At 39.4% G+C, this 16,114-nt stretch overlaps 2 protein-coding genes across 3 annotated transcripts; both read right to left on the reverse strand.

Annotated features, from left to right (window-relative positions):
• Positions 1 to 277: 277 nt before the first annotated feature.
• Positions 278 to 8,906, reverse strand: ube2wb (ubiquitin conjugating enzyme E2 Wb). Of its 2 annotated transcripts, none has more exons than XM_069703710.1 (6): positions 8,882 to 8,906; positions 8,054 to 8,145; positions 5,204 to 5,306; positions 2,882 to 3,037; positions 2,711 to 2,786; positions 278 to 2,594 (listed from the first exon to the last, which is right to left on the reverse strand). In XM_069703710.1, the coding sequence occupies exons 1-6, from the start codon at positions 8,894 to 8,896 to the stop codon at positions 2,581 to 2,583; spliced, it is 456 nt and encodes a 151-aa protein (XP_069559811.1). In that variant the 5' UTR covers positions 8,897 to 8,906; the 3' UTR covers positions 278 to 2,580. The 2 variants fall into 2 exon arrangements, with proteins under 2 accessions (XP_069559811.1, XP_069559812.1); XM_069703711.1 differs by lacking the exon at positions 8,882 to 8,906 and adding an exon at positions 8,333 to 8,446.
• A 908-nt stretch (positions 8,907 to 9,814) lies between these two features.
• Positions 9,815 to 13,387, reverse strand: eloca (elongin C paralog a). The gene is made up of 4 exons (XM_069703712.1): positions 13,303 to 13,387; positions 12,751 to 12,777; positions 12,349 to 12,492; positions 9,815 to 10,964 (listed from the first exon to the last, which is right to left on the reverse strand). The coding sequence occupies exons 2-4, from the start codon at positions 12,752 to 12,754 to the stop codon at positions 10,774 to 10,776; spliced, it is 339 nt and encodes a 112-aa protein (XP_069559813.1). The 5' UTR covers positions 12,755 to 12,777; positions 13,303 to 13,387; the 3' UTR covers positions 9,815 to 10,773.
• Between the last annotated feature and the right edge of the window lie 2,727 nt (positions 13,388 to 16,114).

Genomic DNA, 16,114 nt, shown 5'->3' on the forward strand with positions numbered 1-16,114 from the left:
CTCATCAACAGTTTCTCAGAGATCATCTCAGTTTTCTGTTGCAATAGGTCTACATATTTGTGGACACTTCTGGCAAACACAATGGACAAGCACAAGTTTTGTGTCCTTCACTAGTTATAAACTAAATTTCAAACTTTGTAAATATTTGATAAAACCCAAGTTTACCCACAAAGCAACTATAAGACATACAGTACATTTTCTTCCTGAATTTGGCAGTCACCATGCTTATCCCTGTATAGTGAGTGCAAAATCCATAAAAATCTTATCAAAGGCAAGGTTGAATAAATGTGAATCTTTGCTTTTATTATTGATTATGAAAATGAACAGGCACCTATTACATGGAGCTTGCACATCCCAGAACAAAATTTCAAACATAAATAACACACCCTCATTAGTGTAGATCACTCACAACAACCTGTAAGCTAAGAGTTCAAACCACATTGAAAGGGGAAAAAAAAACAGCCTAAGGAAGGAAAAAAATAAAAATCTCATCCAAACCCTTGTAACATTTTCACTCGCAAGTTTTTCAAATCTCCACTGATCTACTGTCCACTGGGTGGAGGACTTCTGTCTCTGCACAGATGCTGCTGCGACTGCATTTCCACAATCATTTCAATCCTACTGTCCTTTTCTCACAGCACAGTGACAGCCGACAAGACCTATTACAAAGAAGCTAATAAAAAAAAAGAACAACAAAAAAAAATCATTGGTTAAATAGATGTCTTTAAGTTATCAATATAGTTTTCTTTGAGATAGCGGTGTGCTGTGGTAATCTCCTCTACAGTATAGAGTATCATCACATTCACTCAAGTTCATTCAAGAAACTCAGCTAGACCCTGGAAAAGGAAAATACAAACAACCCAAGAAGGAAAATTCAAGTATCTCTGACTGGATGGCGATAAACATCTCTTTAGGAATGGAGTGATTACAGTCGGAAATGACCACAGCCTCTGTAGGTGAGATTTGTAAAATCCATCCAATAAACCATTACCTAAGTCATGGAAAGACTAAAAGTTCTCACAACGTTTGATGAGAAAAAGTAGGGTTTAAAATTGCATGCAGCCCCACGGTAAAACTACTAATTCTTTTTTTTTTAACCAACTTGTGTGTTTGTAGCTGACTGTACACGTCCTAATTACCAAAAGATGCAGACTAACGTCCGATGAAATAAAGCACTCCTATTATCATTCTGCCATAAAGTAAATGCATCCTCTGCTAAGTTCTTTCACATCATCCAACAATTTAAAGACTTATATACAATAGTTTCAGACATGTTATAAGTTTACAACATAACAGTCTCTTTTGGTGAAAATATAGTTAAATTCAAAATATCTGATAGGTATCTTTTTAGAGATGATCTCTTTATTGAAAAAGTACCTGAGCCAAAACTCTGACCAGGGGGAATCACAAAGGACTTTTCTTTATGACTTCTAGAAAGACTCTCCTTTTCCTCATTCATTGCCGTTCTGGAGAGCGAAGATTTTAAATTAAATAACATATACAAAAAAAAAGAAAGAAAAAAGAATCAAAAACATACTGACCCATCAAAACAAACCCCCTTTTCAAAGTATCAGTTTGTTGAAAAACAGTACAAAAAAAATGACCTTTAAAATCAAACCATTTAGAAGATTAAAGCATGAAAGAAAAAAAAAAGAAAAAAGTATCATACAAATAAAAATGGATCATTTGACAATGTTCTCTTGCAGACATTCTTTAAAATGGAAGAGAGGCCACTGCACACCTTAAAAGGCTGGACTCATGAACCCTGCGGGAGTTCGGGCCAACTTTGCGAGGAGATGTACACTGAGGTCATTAGATGACTATGAGACCTATTATCATGTCTGTTGTAGTCCCATCGGTACCGACATTCTGTCCAACAGCAGGAAGAACTGCAGCCAGGTCTCGAGTTGGAAGATGGAAAAAAAACAACACTGTGTGGACTCTTGATACAGTGGTTACAAACTAAAACCCTTAAACCTGATGAATAAGTGGAGGACTGCTAACAGTGCATCTGAAAGTAGGGAATAGCATACTGGTCGTGCCTTTTTAACCTAGATACTTCCACAGTGCATATAATCATAATAAAAACAAAACAAAAAACAGATGAAGCATTTTCTTGGGGTTTTGATGGGCAGATCCCTTCCAGAAGATGATTAGATTTGGATTTCTATTTGTAGGCCCCAGCATGCATCCATCAGTTATTATTGCACAACACAAGGACCTCAAAATGCACCCACGCACAAACAAAAAAGTAACAATAATAATAATAATAATCTTAAAACAGGAATTATAATTATCTCACTACAAATCCGCCTTTCTTGCTCGCTGCATTTCGGCCTTTTAGCACAAAAACGATACACCTCAGGTGCCTCCGAATGTTCCATTATTTTCGTTTTTCTATATTACACCCGACTAAAACATGCAGCCAACTGCCCACGGGGGAAATGCAGTCGAGAGCCTCCAGCGCATGGTGTCCATTGTTCCAGTCAAAGGTCAGAGTTCAAAGACTGAATGATTAGAAAGTGCTTTACTTAGGTCAGTAGGACTTCTTTCTTCTACAATTATTACAAAGTTTGTACATTAGCATGTATCATCTGTGAAGGCAAACAAAAGTCGCTTTAATTCGATGACTTCTACAATTTAAAAAAAAAGTGATTTAATTGTGTCGCCAAACTGAAAAAGTAAAAAATAAAAGTTGGAAAATACTCACCATGATACCACCATTTTGTTTTCTTTGGATTTTTGTTACACGTTCTTACATAAAAGGAGTTATCAGGTGGTCGTCTCTGCAGAAAAAGAAACAACAAAAAAAGCACTTAGATTTAACATTTAATAAGAACATAATTTACATGAATTGCTGTAATTATCCCCCAAGTCCTACCTTTTCTTTGCAGCTGGACAACATGCTGATAATGCTAAGACAAACTGATTGCACTGAGAGGGCCGGCGACCAATCTTCCGTTAGAATGGACAGACAGATGTGACCGTTGCTATACACATGTGGGTGGACAGGTATATTCTCTCCTGTGAACATTACCTGCACGAGTGAAAAAAAAAAGACAACTTAAATCGCTGGTGATAAAGATGATTGACTGAATATGTAACAATAACCAGCCTATAAAGGTGCTGGGTATTTGATAGAAAGAAGACGAGATCGAATTTTCTATCTTTTACACGGAATTGAAAGTGACAACTTGGGAGAGTACTTGTTTGGAAAAAGAGATTTTGTTTCTTTAAATGACACCAAATAATGAGACTTGCTGTATAAGCTCAGGCTTAGCCCTCTACAGCGACATGAGGCTCTGGGATTAGGACAGAGGGGCCGGGATAGGGTGAGAGAGGGGACGGGAGAAGAGCGGCGCGAGACTAAGAGAGGAGACATGTTTGATAAATAAAAAGGAGACATGTTTCTATAAAAAGGATTGGGGAATATTAGCCATTAAAATGGGGAGAGAGTGAAGGCTAAATAGAAAGATTACAGGAAGTGCGAGGATCAAGGAACTAAAGACTGAGGTGCTGAAGTAGAGAGAAGGGGGAGTGGGTAAAGAGGGTAATGAAAGGTAACAATGGGTTTGAGGCAGTCCGGCACCAGACAGGGCCTCACAGGGGAGTGCCGGCTCTACATTACGGGGCTGGAGGGGGTGGCGGGACAAGTGTTACTGATATGAACAGAAAGTAAAGCCAGTGCATCGCTCAAAACACCAAGATGAACAAAAGGTCTTTGCTTCCAAAAACGTGAACACAAACTCTGGGCACAAACTATGAGTATATATAGCACTTTACACGATCTACACGTTACATACATGCTTACATCCTACACGGTGCTGCTGTTGATGATTTATGTGCAACACAAGTTTCAATATTTTGACTTTTGCCCATTTTCCTTCAGCTGTAACTCTCGGGCCTCTTTTTCCAACCCTTTAGTTTACATGTGTGACAAAAAAAGCTCCATTTTACCTGCGTGAACAAACTAGGGTTGAAACTTAGTCGGCGAAGACCTTTTAAAAACGTGCATAATCTTGTTCACTACGCAAATAAAATATACAGCCAACAGTCAGGAATATAGTTCAAACTAAATCAATTGGTGGGAAAAACAAAGACAAAAAAAGCCTTATAACAATATTACAATTAAAAAAAAATCGCACAAAATCACAGGATATTCTAAATGGCCAGCTGTCGCAGTGTGGCAAACAATATAAACTATTACAGCACTATTTTTGGTAGGAAATCTGCAGTTTTTGCAGTGAGCATGTAACAAAAATAAGTAAAAGAGGACCTCTGTGACTCTACTCAAGCTGAAGCAACAAGCTAGCAATGCAAATGTTATCAACTGAGTGCGAATGGGCCAATGGTCACAATGTTTGTTTTATTAATGACAAAGATAGCATTTGCAATGAGGGAAGTGTTCCAAAATACAGCACACATACACTCAGAATTACGCGTGTGTGCAATGCAATGTTACTCAAACAACCAACAATGCACTGCAGCAGTTGATACAGAAGTTGCTCCGGAGGCCCCAGGAGGAGCCCAACAGTGGACAACTCTTGACAGACTGTCCTTCCAAACTGACAGGGTAGTGGCTAAGTAGCTCAGTTTATCTAATTTTCTCTACACTGATCATTATCTATTTTTAGGTGGGCAAGCTCCTGATGAGTACAACAAGACTGCCGAGTTCAACTAATCCCATCAAACACGGCTTCATTGAGACCTTGGGTACCGGCTTTTCTGTCGGTGATTCCAGGCTGCGGTGTTTCCTCCACAAACAACTGCAGAGCCCGAGTGTTTCATGTGATTATTGCAGGCATCCAGACAGCGTTTGAAATTGTTTAGAAAGGGTCACCTCTGTGCACTGCAGCTCCTAAGCAACAGCTGTATGTGCCACTGTTTTGGTAAACAACTCTGATGAATGCCATTCTTTGATCAAACTAGGAAGGGATGCCGGACAATAAAACAGGAAAACCAGCAGTACAGAGGAAACTACATCAAACCAAGCTCTGGGCCTGTTCGTTGATTAGCATCATTAGCATCGTTAGCATCCAATAAAGCAACTTTTCAGACAAGAAATACAAGGTTCTTAAGACATGATGGACAAACCGGGTGCAAATCAAAACTGATATTGCTTTTCCATCCGAGAACACAATAAAATGTTTCAAAACATGTATCCACATACACACTCACAAACAATAATGGCAGCTGAGCTTACCTGAGGCGAATCAAAAGGATATCGACTACTAAATTTGAAAAGCAGCTGAAATTTCTCTCCTTCATACAGTGTGCCGGGTGCTCCCTCCATATCTACAATCCACCTGGAAGAAAAGCACAGAATTAAAATAGGTTCGACATCCAATTCAAGCAAAATTATGTAACATTACAATGATCACCTAAACACTGGTTAGCTCATCACAGGCAGAGTCCAAAGACCTCAAACAAATATTTATATTTGTTTACAGATCACATTTTACAAAATTAGGATCCAGTTAATGAGCACAAGCAGCACTCTCATTTTGAGTCCTAAAACACAGATGCTAGTTTTCTGAGCCACTGGTAATAATAATAATAAAAAAATAAAAGAAATTGAATTTATAAAATAAGAGTTCTAGTTAAAATTGTATTTCCAAAATAAAACCTGTTCTTCACGTCCTTAAATCAATCAAACATCCAGCAGTTTATGAAGCCCAATTGAGAGACGGGTGATTCAAATTGTGTTCATTTTATTTACACAATGTGACAACATTCATGTTAAAACTGTTGCTAAATGTGCTCTAAAATAACACACCAAATCACACCACTTATTAAATGGTCAAATCCTGACATGAGGTTTGACAGTTCCTTTGAAACACAAACGCTTTATGTGCTATAGAATAATTTTTTGTTTTGTTTTGTACAGTTAATAATGTGGTCTGTCTTTGATCTTGTGATTCTGAAGTAGGTAGGGAACGCTTACAATAGTGGCTGTGCTAAAAAAAAAAAAAAAAAAAAAAAATAACAAATGGTTAATAATGAGAAGTATTTCATCATTCTGGAGTAGATTAGCTGGAGACAGCTACAGAATAACATCTCATTATCATTAAAAAAAGAATCATACACAATGTGCGCTGCCAATTCTGCAGTAAGTGTGTTATCAAAAGCTTTTCGTCTGACTCATTCCAATGACACCCAATATTCAGCTGGGTTATGACAGTGGTTTAGTAATAATGTGATACTCTATTGATCTAGTGAACAAAATCTATTTTTGCCTTTGTAGCCTGGCTACAGAACTCTGCTGACAGAGCATGTGCAGTGAAGGACAGTCTACCTGCACTGTGCTCTCTTTATGCCTGTAACCCGGGGGACAAAATGTGGCATCAGCAGCAAACAAACCCAATGTTTAAGTCTAGCAGAGAACATTTATGGGGATTGCCTGCTCACAGGAGAACCCTCAGAGGAGAAGAAAAATGGACACTGATGGCAGCATCACAATCTCTGACCTAATTTCATCCATGCAAGCAGTACAGATAGGACACCAACGAGACTTGTGGCTTTTATCCGGGTTTATAGCCTTGTGTCTCTTTCAAATCTAGCCTGGGGCACATGATCATTTAGACGTACATATGAGGTCAGTCCTCCTTAAAAAGCCTAATGGTCAGAGTGTCACAAAGGAGCTTCATTTTTCTTCAAGGACCAAAGTTTAGAGGGAGGCGTTACCACTGTACATGATGCCCGAGTTGCGCCTGATGCAACCCACGCTGAACACAGCCAAGGACTCCAAGGACATTATGCTCAATATGCTTAAATTCCCAACAGACTGCTGATCATATGATCCAGTCAACATAAACAACACTGAGCCATTTAGTGAAAGTGGTAATAAATGGACAAACCGAGTACACGTATGAGAGACTCAACAGTGCTGTAAAGCAGCAGTTTCCTTGTTTACAATGGCTGACTCATTACGCCATTGAGCTAAGCCATCAGCACTATCATACAGTCAACGAAAAGACAATCTAATCTACTGCGTAGCACAGACACAGAGTGTACTATATAAACAAAGACTATTAAACTAAAAACACATTGTCACCTTATCACACAGCAGTTTCACCCATGTATGGGTTTTTTTTTTTTTTTTTCCCATGTTTGCACAAGGTTAGTTTCAATGTCAGGCAGGAACAGAGTATTTGTATCTCACTCCCTCAGGACTCATGACAATAAGGGCAAATCCCTTCTACTGTCAATCCCTCTAAAATAACTCTAAAGATCTTTCAACCTGAGAGTTGCACACAAAAGGCACACCCACACATACCAACTCAAACCTGGGCTGCACCGTGATCATGGAATTCAGCTTAACTGGTCGGGGGACTCGACAGTCATGCAAAACATTCACTCAATCTGACCGGAGATTGTTAATAAATGAGGGCGATACCAACATACTGGTTCTTACATTGTTACAAGATTTGCTTTCGCTAACCACAGACACCGTGACATGTGTTGCCTCTTTAAGACTGCAGGAGAGCCCAGCGATGAAGCTGGAAGGCATTCACAGCGGCATAACAAGGCAGCACCTTTCAAAGTCAATTGTTGTAGCTGAAAGACATTTGGACGACGGCCAGAAATGTGTCTCGAATCCATTTCCAGGACCCCACAACTCGGCTCACGCTTACTGCTTATCAGACACAATTTGATTTGGAGAGCAACGGTATTGTTCATGGGGGTTTTAAGGGAACACCAAGACGCCCAGACAGAAAGGTCAGCGAAGCAGCCTCTGTTCCTTGCTTACCCGAGCTCAACTCCTGCATGCCAACCATTAAATATTTTATAAGGATGAATAGTGACACTGCGCATTAGAGACACACTACTGAGAGGCCAGAGCTGCCGCTCAACCGGAATGACCCCAATTCCTCCTCACCACCGCTGAGGCTTTCCTGTTGTACCTCCAACTATCTACAACTTTCACTGAACGTGATGGACCAGGCATGCTCTCCCCACAGCACGCTCCTGTTGAACGACAGGTGCAAAACTTCTTCCATAGGATGTTTTAAAAAAACAACAACAACAACAACAACAACAAAAAGGCACTTACTGTGTGATGGTGTTCTGTACACTTTTCTCGTTGAGCGTCATTCCCGGGGGTGGATCATTTTGCAGAGCTAATAATTCCTTTTGTAGCCTTTTCTGTAGGAGAGAAAGTCCTCGGGTTTGTGCCACATTCAAAAATATACAAATAATAATGATAAACACGACGGTTCGGTGCTGATGGGTGTTAAGAAGCAAGCGGCGAACCCAAGTCCGTCGGTCGATTGATTTGACGAAAGTTTACGTCTTTGTATGTATTTTGTATTAGAGAGGATAAATCTCTTACTCGATTCAACGCAGCTATTTTATGAAAGCGATGCACCTGTTCAGGAGGAGGAAGAGGAGGAGAGGGAGAGAGGGGGGGGACCGCAAACCGCTCAATCTGCGCACCGTCTCGTTAGCAAAGCTAAAAAAAAAAAAGGGGGGTTGAGGAGCGTCGGCCAACAAGAAGCCGGCAGTCAAGTTAAAACGGGAGAATAAAATGTCAGCACACAACACCACGCTCCTCGGGGTGTTATTCAGGCGTTTCTGAGACCGTAACTACACGGCCAGTTGTCAACATGTAGCTCCAGGAAGCTCGTTTCTACGCCGACTTGCTGTTGTTGTTGATGATGATGATGATGATGATGATGATGGGCTAGTTGTGTTGCTAGCAAAGACCAGGCGTTAAACCGGAGCAGCTTAGCACGTATGTCGTTCGCTAAATGCTTTAATGGCGACGCTACTTCGAGCAAATATACGTATGTAAATGAAGTGGTTCATAAACTGCCGACAAAGACCCGACTGGAGAGCTGGTAAATTATAAATATGCGCTCGCTATTAATTGTAGTCTTACCTGCATCGACGCCATGATGGAAGCCCCCCCCCCCTCTTATCCCCCCCTCCCCTTCTGCGTCAGCGCAGTGGAGGACTCCTACGTCACGGAGTCACGTGACAGGAGAAGTTGTTTTGACAGGAAAAAACAATCCACACTAAAAAAAAAACGTGTACCGTCAGAGCCGATACCCCGGCCACCCTTCGTTTGTTTTGTTTCGTGGACATCGAACTGCTTTACAACAGAATTTTATAGAATATAAAAAAAAAATACGTGCGGTGTTGAAATTACACTTGAGGTCACATGGGACACGACGGAGGGTCGATGACCTCTGCCTGCCATCTAAGGAGTCATGTCAAATATTGTTCATTTCTTTGATTTCCTCTTTTAGTTGTTAAAATATTCAGCAAATTCTTACATTGGTTAAAATATGAACACATGCACTGGTTAACTTTACTGTCGTAAAATTTGAAATTTATCCGAACTTACAATTTTAATTAAACCTTATGAGAACATGTTATCCGTTTCTTATTTCCTCTTGTCATCAATCAACAGCCCCATTTCATTAAATCTAAAGGAGCCCTAAAATGTAATCTTCAAGAAACAGGTTTATAACCGGGCATATTTTCATTTCCCTTTGAGCATCCATGCCAAACTGTCTGCTGCACAGGAACTATATTCATGTTCTGTGTAATAAGCAAGTTTCAACACGTTTTATTCCATTGTAATTTGACCTCGCCTCCTAAGGTTTCCCAGGGAAGAAAAAAGAAATGTTCACTTTGTAGTCAAGTGTTTAAATGAGACACGATATGAGCTCTTACCTGACATGGTCCCCATATGGAGCAACTTAAATAAGATATTATCTCAAAACACAATCCACATTTATGAAAAGCATTAGCAAAATACTTTTATCATGCAGCAACATTTAAGCAGACTAACAATTTGTAGGGCATGTTTGTGCAAAGCAATATTTATTCAGAATCATTAGATCATGTCATGTCCAGCTTTCATTTGTCACGGTTTAATTTGATTGATCATAAAGTCATTTTTCATTTGAGTGTAAATCAAAAAAGCATGCCCCCAAAACATTATACTACATGCGTGTAGTTTCTTCTGTAACATGTAATATACAGTCACCCCTTGTGTGCCCTGAATACTCGCTTAAATAATTATTATCAGTTTTCTGTTTGGACCAAGTGGCACCAGTTCGACTTACAATAGACCAGATTTGACGTGTAAATTATACTTTTAACAAGATTTTAATAGTGTTAACAATGAAAACATCCATCACTGCGGTTCCCCTGTTACAAAAGATGCCAAGTATAGTAAATTACATCATCTGATTCGTAACAATTTTTTTCCATAAGGTTTTCTGTTACCGTCCAAACAGAATCGAACACATATGAATTTGAGTCCTTCTGTCAAACATCCATATCAGATGAATATAAAGAGGAAAAACTTTAAAGATATCGCCTGTCATGTCCAACGACTAATGAATAATGTATTTTAGTGAATACAGTATCCCTGCCAAATGTTTTCTTTCAAATATTTTGTAATGTCTCACTATAACCTAGACCAAAATACATAAAAGTATCAAGCAGGTTTTATTGTTAAAGAGGGTTTTAAGTCAGATATATTTTTTTATGGAAAAAAGTAGCAACTGGAAACTAAGTGCTCACCAAATGAGTCTTTATAAAGATGGAGGTGAGGAAAGATTTCTGGAGAGCAGGGGAACATTTATCACATTCTTGGCTTGCCATATCCATTTATTACATTAAAACTTAATCTTTTAATACTAATGAAATTATGACAGAAAGACCGGAGCAAAAAAGAGAAAAATTGCAAAACAATTTAAATATATATAAAAAAAATCTAAACATGTTTTTTTTTTAGCTTTCACATTATCTCTAACTTTAGCAATCCAAAAAGTTTGCAGCCATGAGCAGCTCCAGTGCAATCTCCGGAGCGATGGGGAATTCAGGTATTTCCGTGGAGCTGTTGGTGTAACGGACCTTGTAAGTGAAATACATGCAGACCTTGGACAGAACATGAGATGGTATCTCCCTGAAGTTCACTTCATTGGTTTCATTCTCAGCAAATTGTCCTGCAAATAGAAGGTTACAGTCGGTGTCAGCAGTCGAAATAACAAACTTAACGCTTACAGTTTTGAATTATTAAAAATAATTGTTTAGCAAGAAGCTACCCAGTAACATAAAGAGCAATAAGTAGGTGATTTGTGTTTATTAGGCGGTAACAAAGCCAGACAATGTAGGGAAAAATAGTGCCACCAACTGGACAGGCAGAGTTTACTGACTGAATAAACAATACCACCTTATTTATGATATAAAACTGTAGCCAACTAAATCTCCTGCCCACCTAAATGTAAGCAAGGAAAGCATCAGCACTATAAAAATGTTCTATACGATCTTACTTACACACACACACACACACACACACACACACACACACACACACACACACACACACACACTAATAGGAGGAATGTAATGCAAGTAGTATACAGTTAATAGGATGAGACTATGGGCTTCTCATATGATATATAGTCTGGAAACTGTGAAGCAAAATGAGCATATTTTTTTTAATCAAAGTAAATCTCTGTTCACACATAATGTGTTTATAAGCGAGAAGATACAGTAGTTGACGTATTACCAGAGGACCAGCCACAATTGTAATCTGAGACACAGTAGAATGTCTTTTAACGCTCAGAAAAATAATACCGTATTCAGGCTAAAACACCAGTAAACACACTCGCTGTTGATATTTAAGCATACCTTTTTTTTTATTCCTCAGTACCCTTGAGACTAATTAGCTGCAGTAACTTTCAGTGTTGGAGTTTCAGTTTAAGGTAAAGTCATATTATTCAAATCTAAGTTGCCTTTCCTGTCTATCATGGAGCTCTTTGAAGAGTGAAACCTTGTGTGACGACCCACATTTAACAAATCTCAATACAAACAGAAGCTCCTAAATCACAATTTACATCAAGCTGGCAAAACATACAGTACATGTAAAGAAAGCAAGTCTTTTAAAATGCCTTCAAATTCAGGCATAATCTGGAAAAAAAAAAAAAAAAAAAAAGGGAAGTAATTTATTTTATAGGCACATTCGGCCTACTATTGTTACTGATGTGAGTCTTGTGGAGCAAGTTGTCTGTATGTAGTTCAAGGTAACTATTCAAACAGTGTCAAGAATGAAAACAATTCAGGGGTCGAGAGAGACAATACCATGAACTAAGTCCACACGTATTTCTGACCACTGCCAAAAAGTACCACATTGTTTTTGGATGTACCAAAGTGCTTCTAAATGTAATGGAAACGAGAAGATTAAAAAAAAAAAAATACATAACATAAATTCTTTATGGATTACCATTAGAATCTAAGTTATTCAGGTTAAAACATGCTGGGTGTTCTAATTTTAAAATGAGAAAACTAAAATAGCTTTCTCTATGAGTAATTAGCCTGAATCCTCACCTGGCCCGCTTAACATGGCTTTGATCGTCCCAGATGTCAAGGCGTGTTCTCTTTTCACAATAAACTCATGGCCATCTGAGGAGATCAACTTCACATACATGGCATCTGGCCCTTCACAGCCTCCGTAGGTTCTCTCCTCGCCATCTGCGATGCAACAGACACTGACACGCTCAAAACAGGTGTTAAGCTGCAATAAGTAAATGAGGTTTGTGAAGTCTTTAGAGAACAGTTACCGAACAGACACGTTAAATCAGGATCAGATTAATGTTGAGACTTTTGCGTGCCAGCATCTGATGTCTCCTCTGATGTGGGGACGTTTTGTACATCAACAAATAAATAGTATTACGGATTTCTAGTAAGGTAGAAGATAATATATAATGGTGGGCCAGTTAAATCACTCACCCATCCTGTTCTGGATTTCTGTTCAACCTGAAAGGGAACATTAAAAAGACATCACTCATGGTATCGGTTAAGACACAATGCAGCACATTGGCTGCAACTCTGTTCCGTAAAAAAAAAACACACACATCACACTTGGAGTAACAAGTTATCTGGGCCTTAAATTAGTTTGAGTTATTTATTTTTTTTGACAATCACCACATAACGTTGAGCTCGATCAAGACTGTCACGTAACAAAAGATAGCTGTCTTTAAATAAAAAAAATAAAATAAAAAAAATCGAATAACTACAACTATCACTTTGAAGCGCAAATCCAGTCTGAAGAACAAAGCGCACGTGACCAATTAATTTTATTATTATAAATCTTTTCGACTCGAGTTCCTGACCGTCATCGTTAGCTTGCGCTGGCTAGCAAGCTAACGCCTAACTAAACAATCGATTTTTTTTTTTTTTTTTTGATCGGTTATTCACTGTTAAAACCTGACACCAGATAATCAAATGCCAGACACAGTGACATACGATCATCAGCAAACGAAACCTAAAACTGTTTCTTACCGCTGTGTAGGTGAGTGTCTTGCGGAGATTGTCTTTCAGCTAACGTTAGCCCCCCAGGATGTTGGTACCCGGAACAAGTTTGTACAAACACTCGTCCGCAATATATTTGTTCCGTATAAGTTCACTTACAGAGATAAACGTTCCCGTTTATTTATTTTTTTATTCCCGTTTATTTTATTTGAAAACTCTTAATTTTTTTTTAGACAGCGCAACTGTTCATAGTACAAACACGTAAACATTTTGATACAATAAAATCTGGTGTAATCACAAAGTGTGCAAGTAAAAAAAAAGAAAATTTGCAAAGCAGATGCTACGTTTAAATGCAAAATATTACCCCACCTCAACCTTATTCCAGCCAGCGTCTCTAAATGATACAAATAAGTAAGAGAGGGGAAAATAAGGATATCATTTTTTTTTTTATATTCAAACAAATTTACACTGGTTTACAGACCATTGTCCTGTTAATCCTTTAGGGGGCGCCTGTGTTTAAGGTTAACCCATAGACTGGGTTAACCTCCCTGTCTGCCTATGGCTGTGATGAGCGAGAGCAGGTGCTGATTGGACATGACAGAGACATTTTGTAGGGCCATAAATCTGGATTCAAAAAAGAATGAGAGAAAGAAGGCACGCAATCTGCACCTTTATACACGCACCAAAGTCCAGTCTGTGAAAATCAGTCAGCTCAGTATATATTGTTTATTGACTTGATTTCAGAAAGTAGTGTATTTCAGAGTGTGTAGTGTTATAACATTCAGGGCAAACTAAAAGCCCCACATTTTTTAAAACTAGATAATTACGTTTGTTGTTTATATTAACAACAACCCATTTCATCTCCCAAAGTCTTATCTCACAGGAAAAGGGGTGTCCACTCATACAACATTGTAGATCAGAGACAGTTGAAAAGTGTGACGAACTGACTGTTGTCATGGTCAGGTTCACAAGGTCGCTTTGCCCTGATCCTGCCTGGAGTTCTTTCATGCAGGAAAAGTCATGACTGCTGAAATCTGAGGCTTCCCCCAAATGGACGCAGAGTTATCTGAGCTGTAACATTAAGCGCAGAATATTGAGCGATCCTGTAAATTGTGCCATTTGACTCAAGGGTGCTCTCTGAAGGAGTGCATTGGTCCTAATTGAAGATGGTGAGGAGTTTTAATATTTCATCTGCCTACTCTGTTGTTCATTTATATTTAGGGATCTACAACTGACTGTTGTTTTTTTTTTGTTTCATTGGCCATACTCATTGTCAACTGACATCTGCCAACGCAGATGTCAGTGGAGACAAAGGTGACATCTGACCTGGTATTTGTCTTACATTAATACCAGGTTTAGCTATGCTGTTAGTTTGTGTTCCAGAAAGTTCTATAGCCTATGTGACTGCCTGTGCTTCTTGTTGACTCTGTCTCTCACATACACACTCACACACAAACACATATAGTACATACACAACCAAAAACAATCACTGACCTTCTAGTTCCCCATTACACCATTAGTGCTTATGATCAGAGCAGGCGGGTGGCGGCAGCCGCTTTGATGTCTCTCTGATACAACCCACCCGGCTGCAGCTGCTCTCAGCTCTATTTTCGGGAGGCTGCTGTGGGCCCTTAGAACAGGGCTTCCTTAACACACACACACACACACACACACACACACACACACACACACACACACACACACACACACACACACACACACACACACACACACACACACACACACACACACACACACACACACACACACAATACATGCTCTTGTCATGCCAAGTGACTGTGCTTAGTCAGAACACAGTTTCTTGTACCCGCCTATGCCATTCTGGAAATGGTGGGATGCAGTTAACTTGCTAAAAAAGGCACTTGTCCATCGTTATGCTTATTAGTCTTGTTAAATATTTGAGTGACATCTTTGACATTCAAACGTGTCACATTTAATATATGGTGGATGTTCTTACAGGGTAGCACGTGTTGATGTAAGGATGTTAACATGCCTCATGAGCAGTTCAAACATGTCTCCCCTTTCTGCTCACAATTAAGGACTATTTATGTAAAGCTGGGTATGGTAGGCTATCCTGAACAGGGTCACAGGGGGCTGGAGCCTATCCCAGTTCACTTAGGGTGAAGATCGCCAGTCCCTCACAGGGCCACATAGAGACAGACGCAAACAAAGACCATTCACACCTCAGGGCAATTTCTAGAACCACCAATTAACCTGAGGTGCATGTTTTTGGATGGTGGGAGGAAGCTGGAGTACCTGGAGAGAACCCACGCAGGCACAGGGAGAACATGCAAACTCCGCACAGAAAGGCCCAGGCCTGGATTCAAACCCTGAACCTTTTTGCTGTGAGGTGACCATGCTAACCACCGCCCCCCATACCCCATTCCCCACCTCTTAATACCATAGTTTCAATTTCACTCAGTTGGTCAGATGTCAACACTTAGGACCATTTATGTATAGTACAATGGCTTTGGAAAAGGAGCCCTGAATGAAAACCAGGTCAGAATTTTAGTCATAATAGGGAAAGATGGGGGAGGAATGTCTTTGGGCATTTCTTCTCTGAAAAGAGGGGAAGGCCTGTCACATTGAATTTGAGGGTACTATTCCTTTTGCCTGAAGCCAGTCACAGTGTCCTGCAATTCTCATGCTGGTCTTTCATCTTGTGATCCATTGCTGTGGAGAAGCATCAGCAGCCCATGACATGTCACAAGCAGTACTGTATCATAAAATGAAGGCGCAGTAATCCTGTTTAATATGATTGAAAAAGCATAATTATTTCAAAAAAAAAAATCTAAATACAAGAAACAGTATAGTTATGGAG

The sequence above is a fragment of the Brachyistius frenatus genome, unplaced genomic scaffold, assembly GCF_029030835.1.
Source record: "Brachyistius frenatus isolate BFR_SWC_R1_liver_20210118 unplaced genomic scaffold, ASM2903083v1 Contig_47, whole genome shotgun sequence".
NCBI lineage: Eukaryota > Metazoa > Chordata > Actinopteri > Embiotocidae > Brachyistius > Brachyistius frenatus.

Coding starts and splice junctions, on each gene's coding strand:
- ube2wb (XM_069703710.1), bottom strand. Junction 5,307..8,053: donor GTACAGAACACCATCACACA/GTAAGTGCCTTT, acceptor CTTTTCTTCCAG/GTGGATTGTAGATATGGAGG. Junction 3,038..5,203: donor ATCCTTTTGATTCGCCTCAG/GTAAGCTCAGCT, acceptor TCACTCGTGCAG/GTAATGTTCACAGGAGAGAA.
- eloca (XM_069703712.1), bottom strand. Junction 10,965..12,348: donor AGCCATGTTAAGCGGGCCAG/GTGAGGATTCAG, acceptor TTCTATTTGCAG/GACAATTTGCTGAGAATGAA.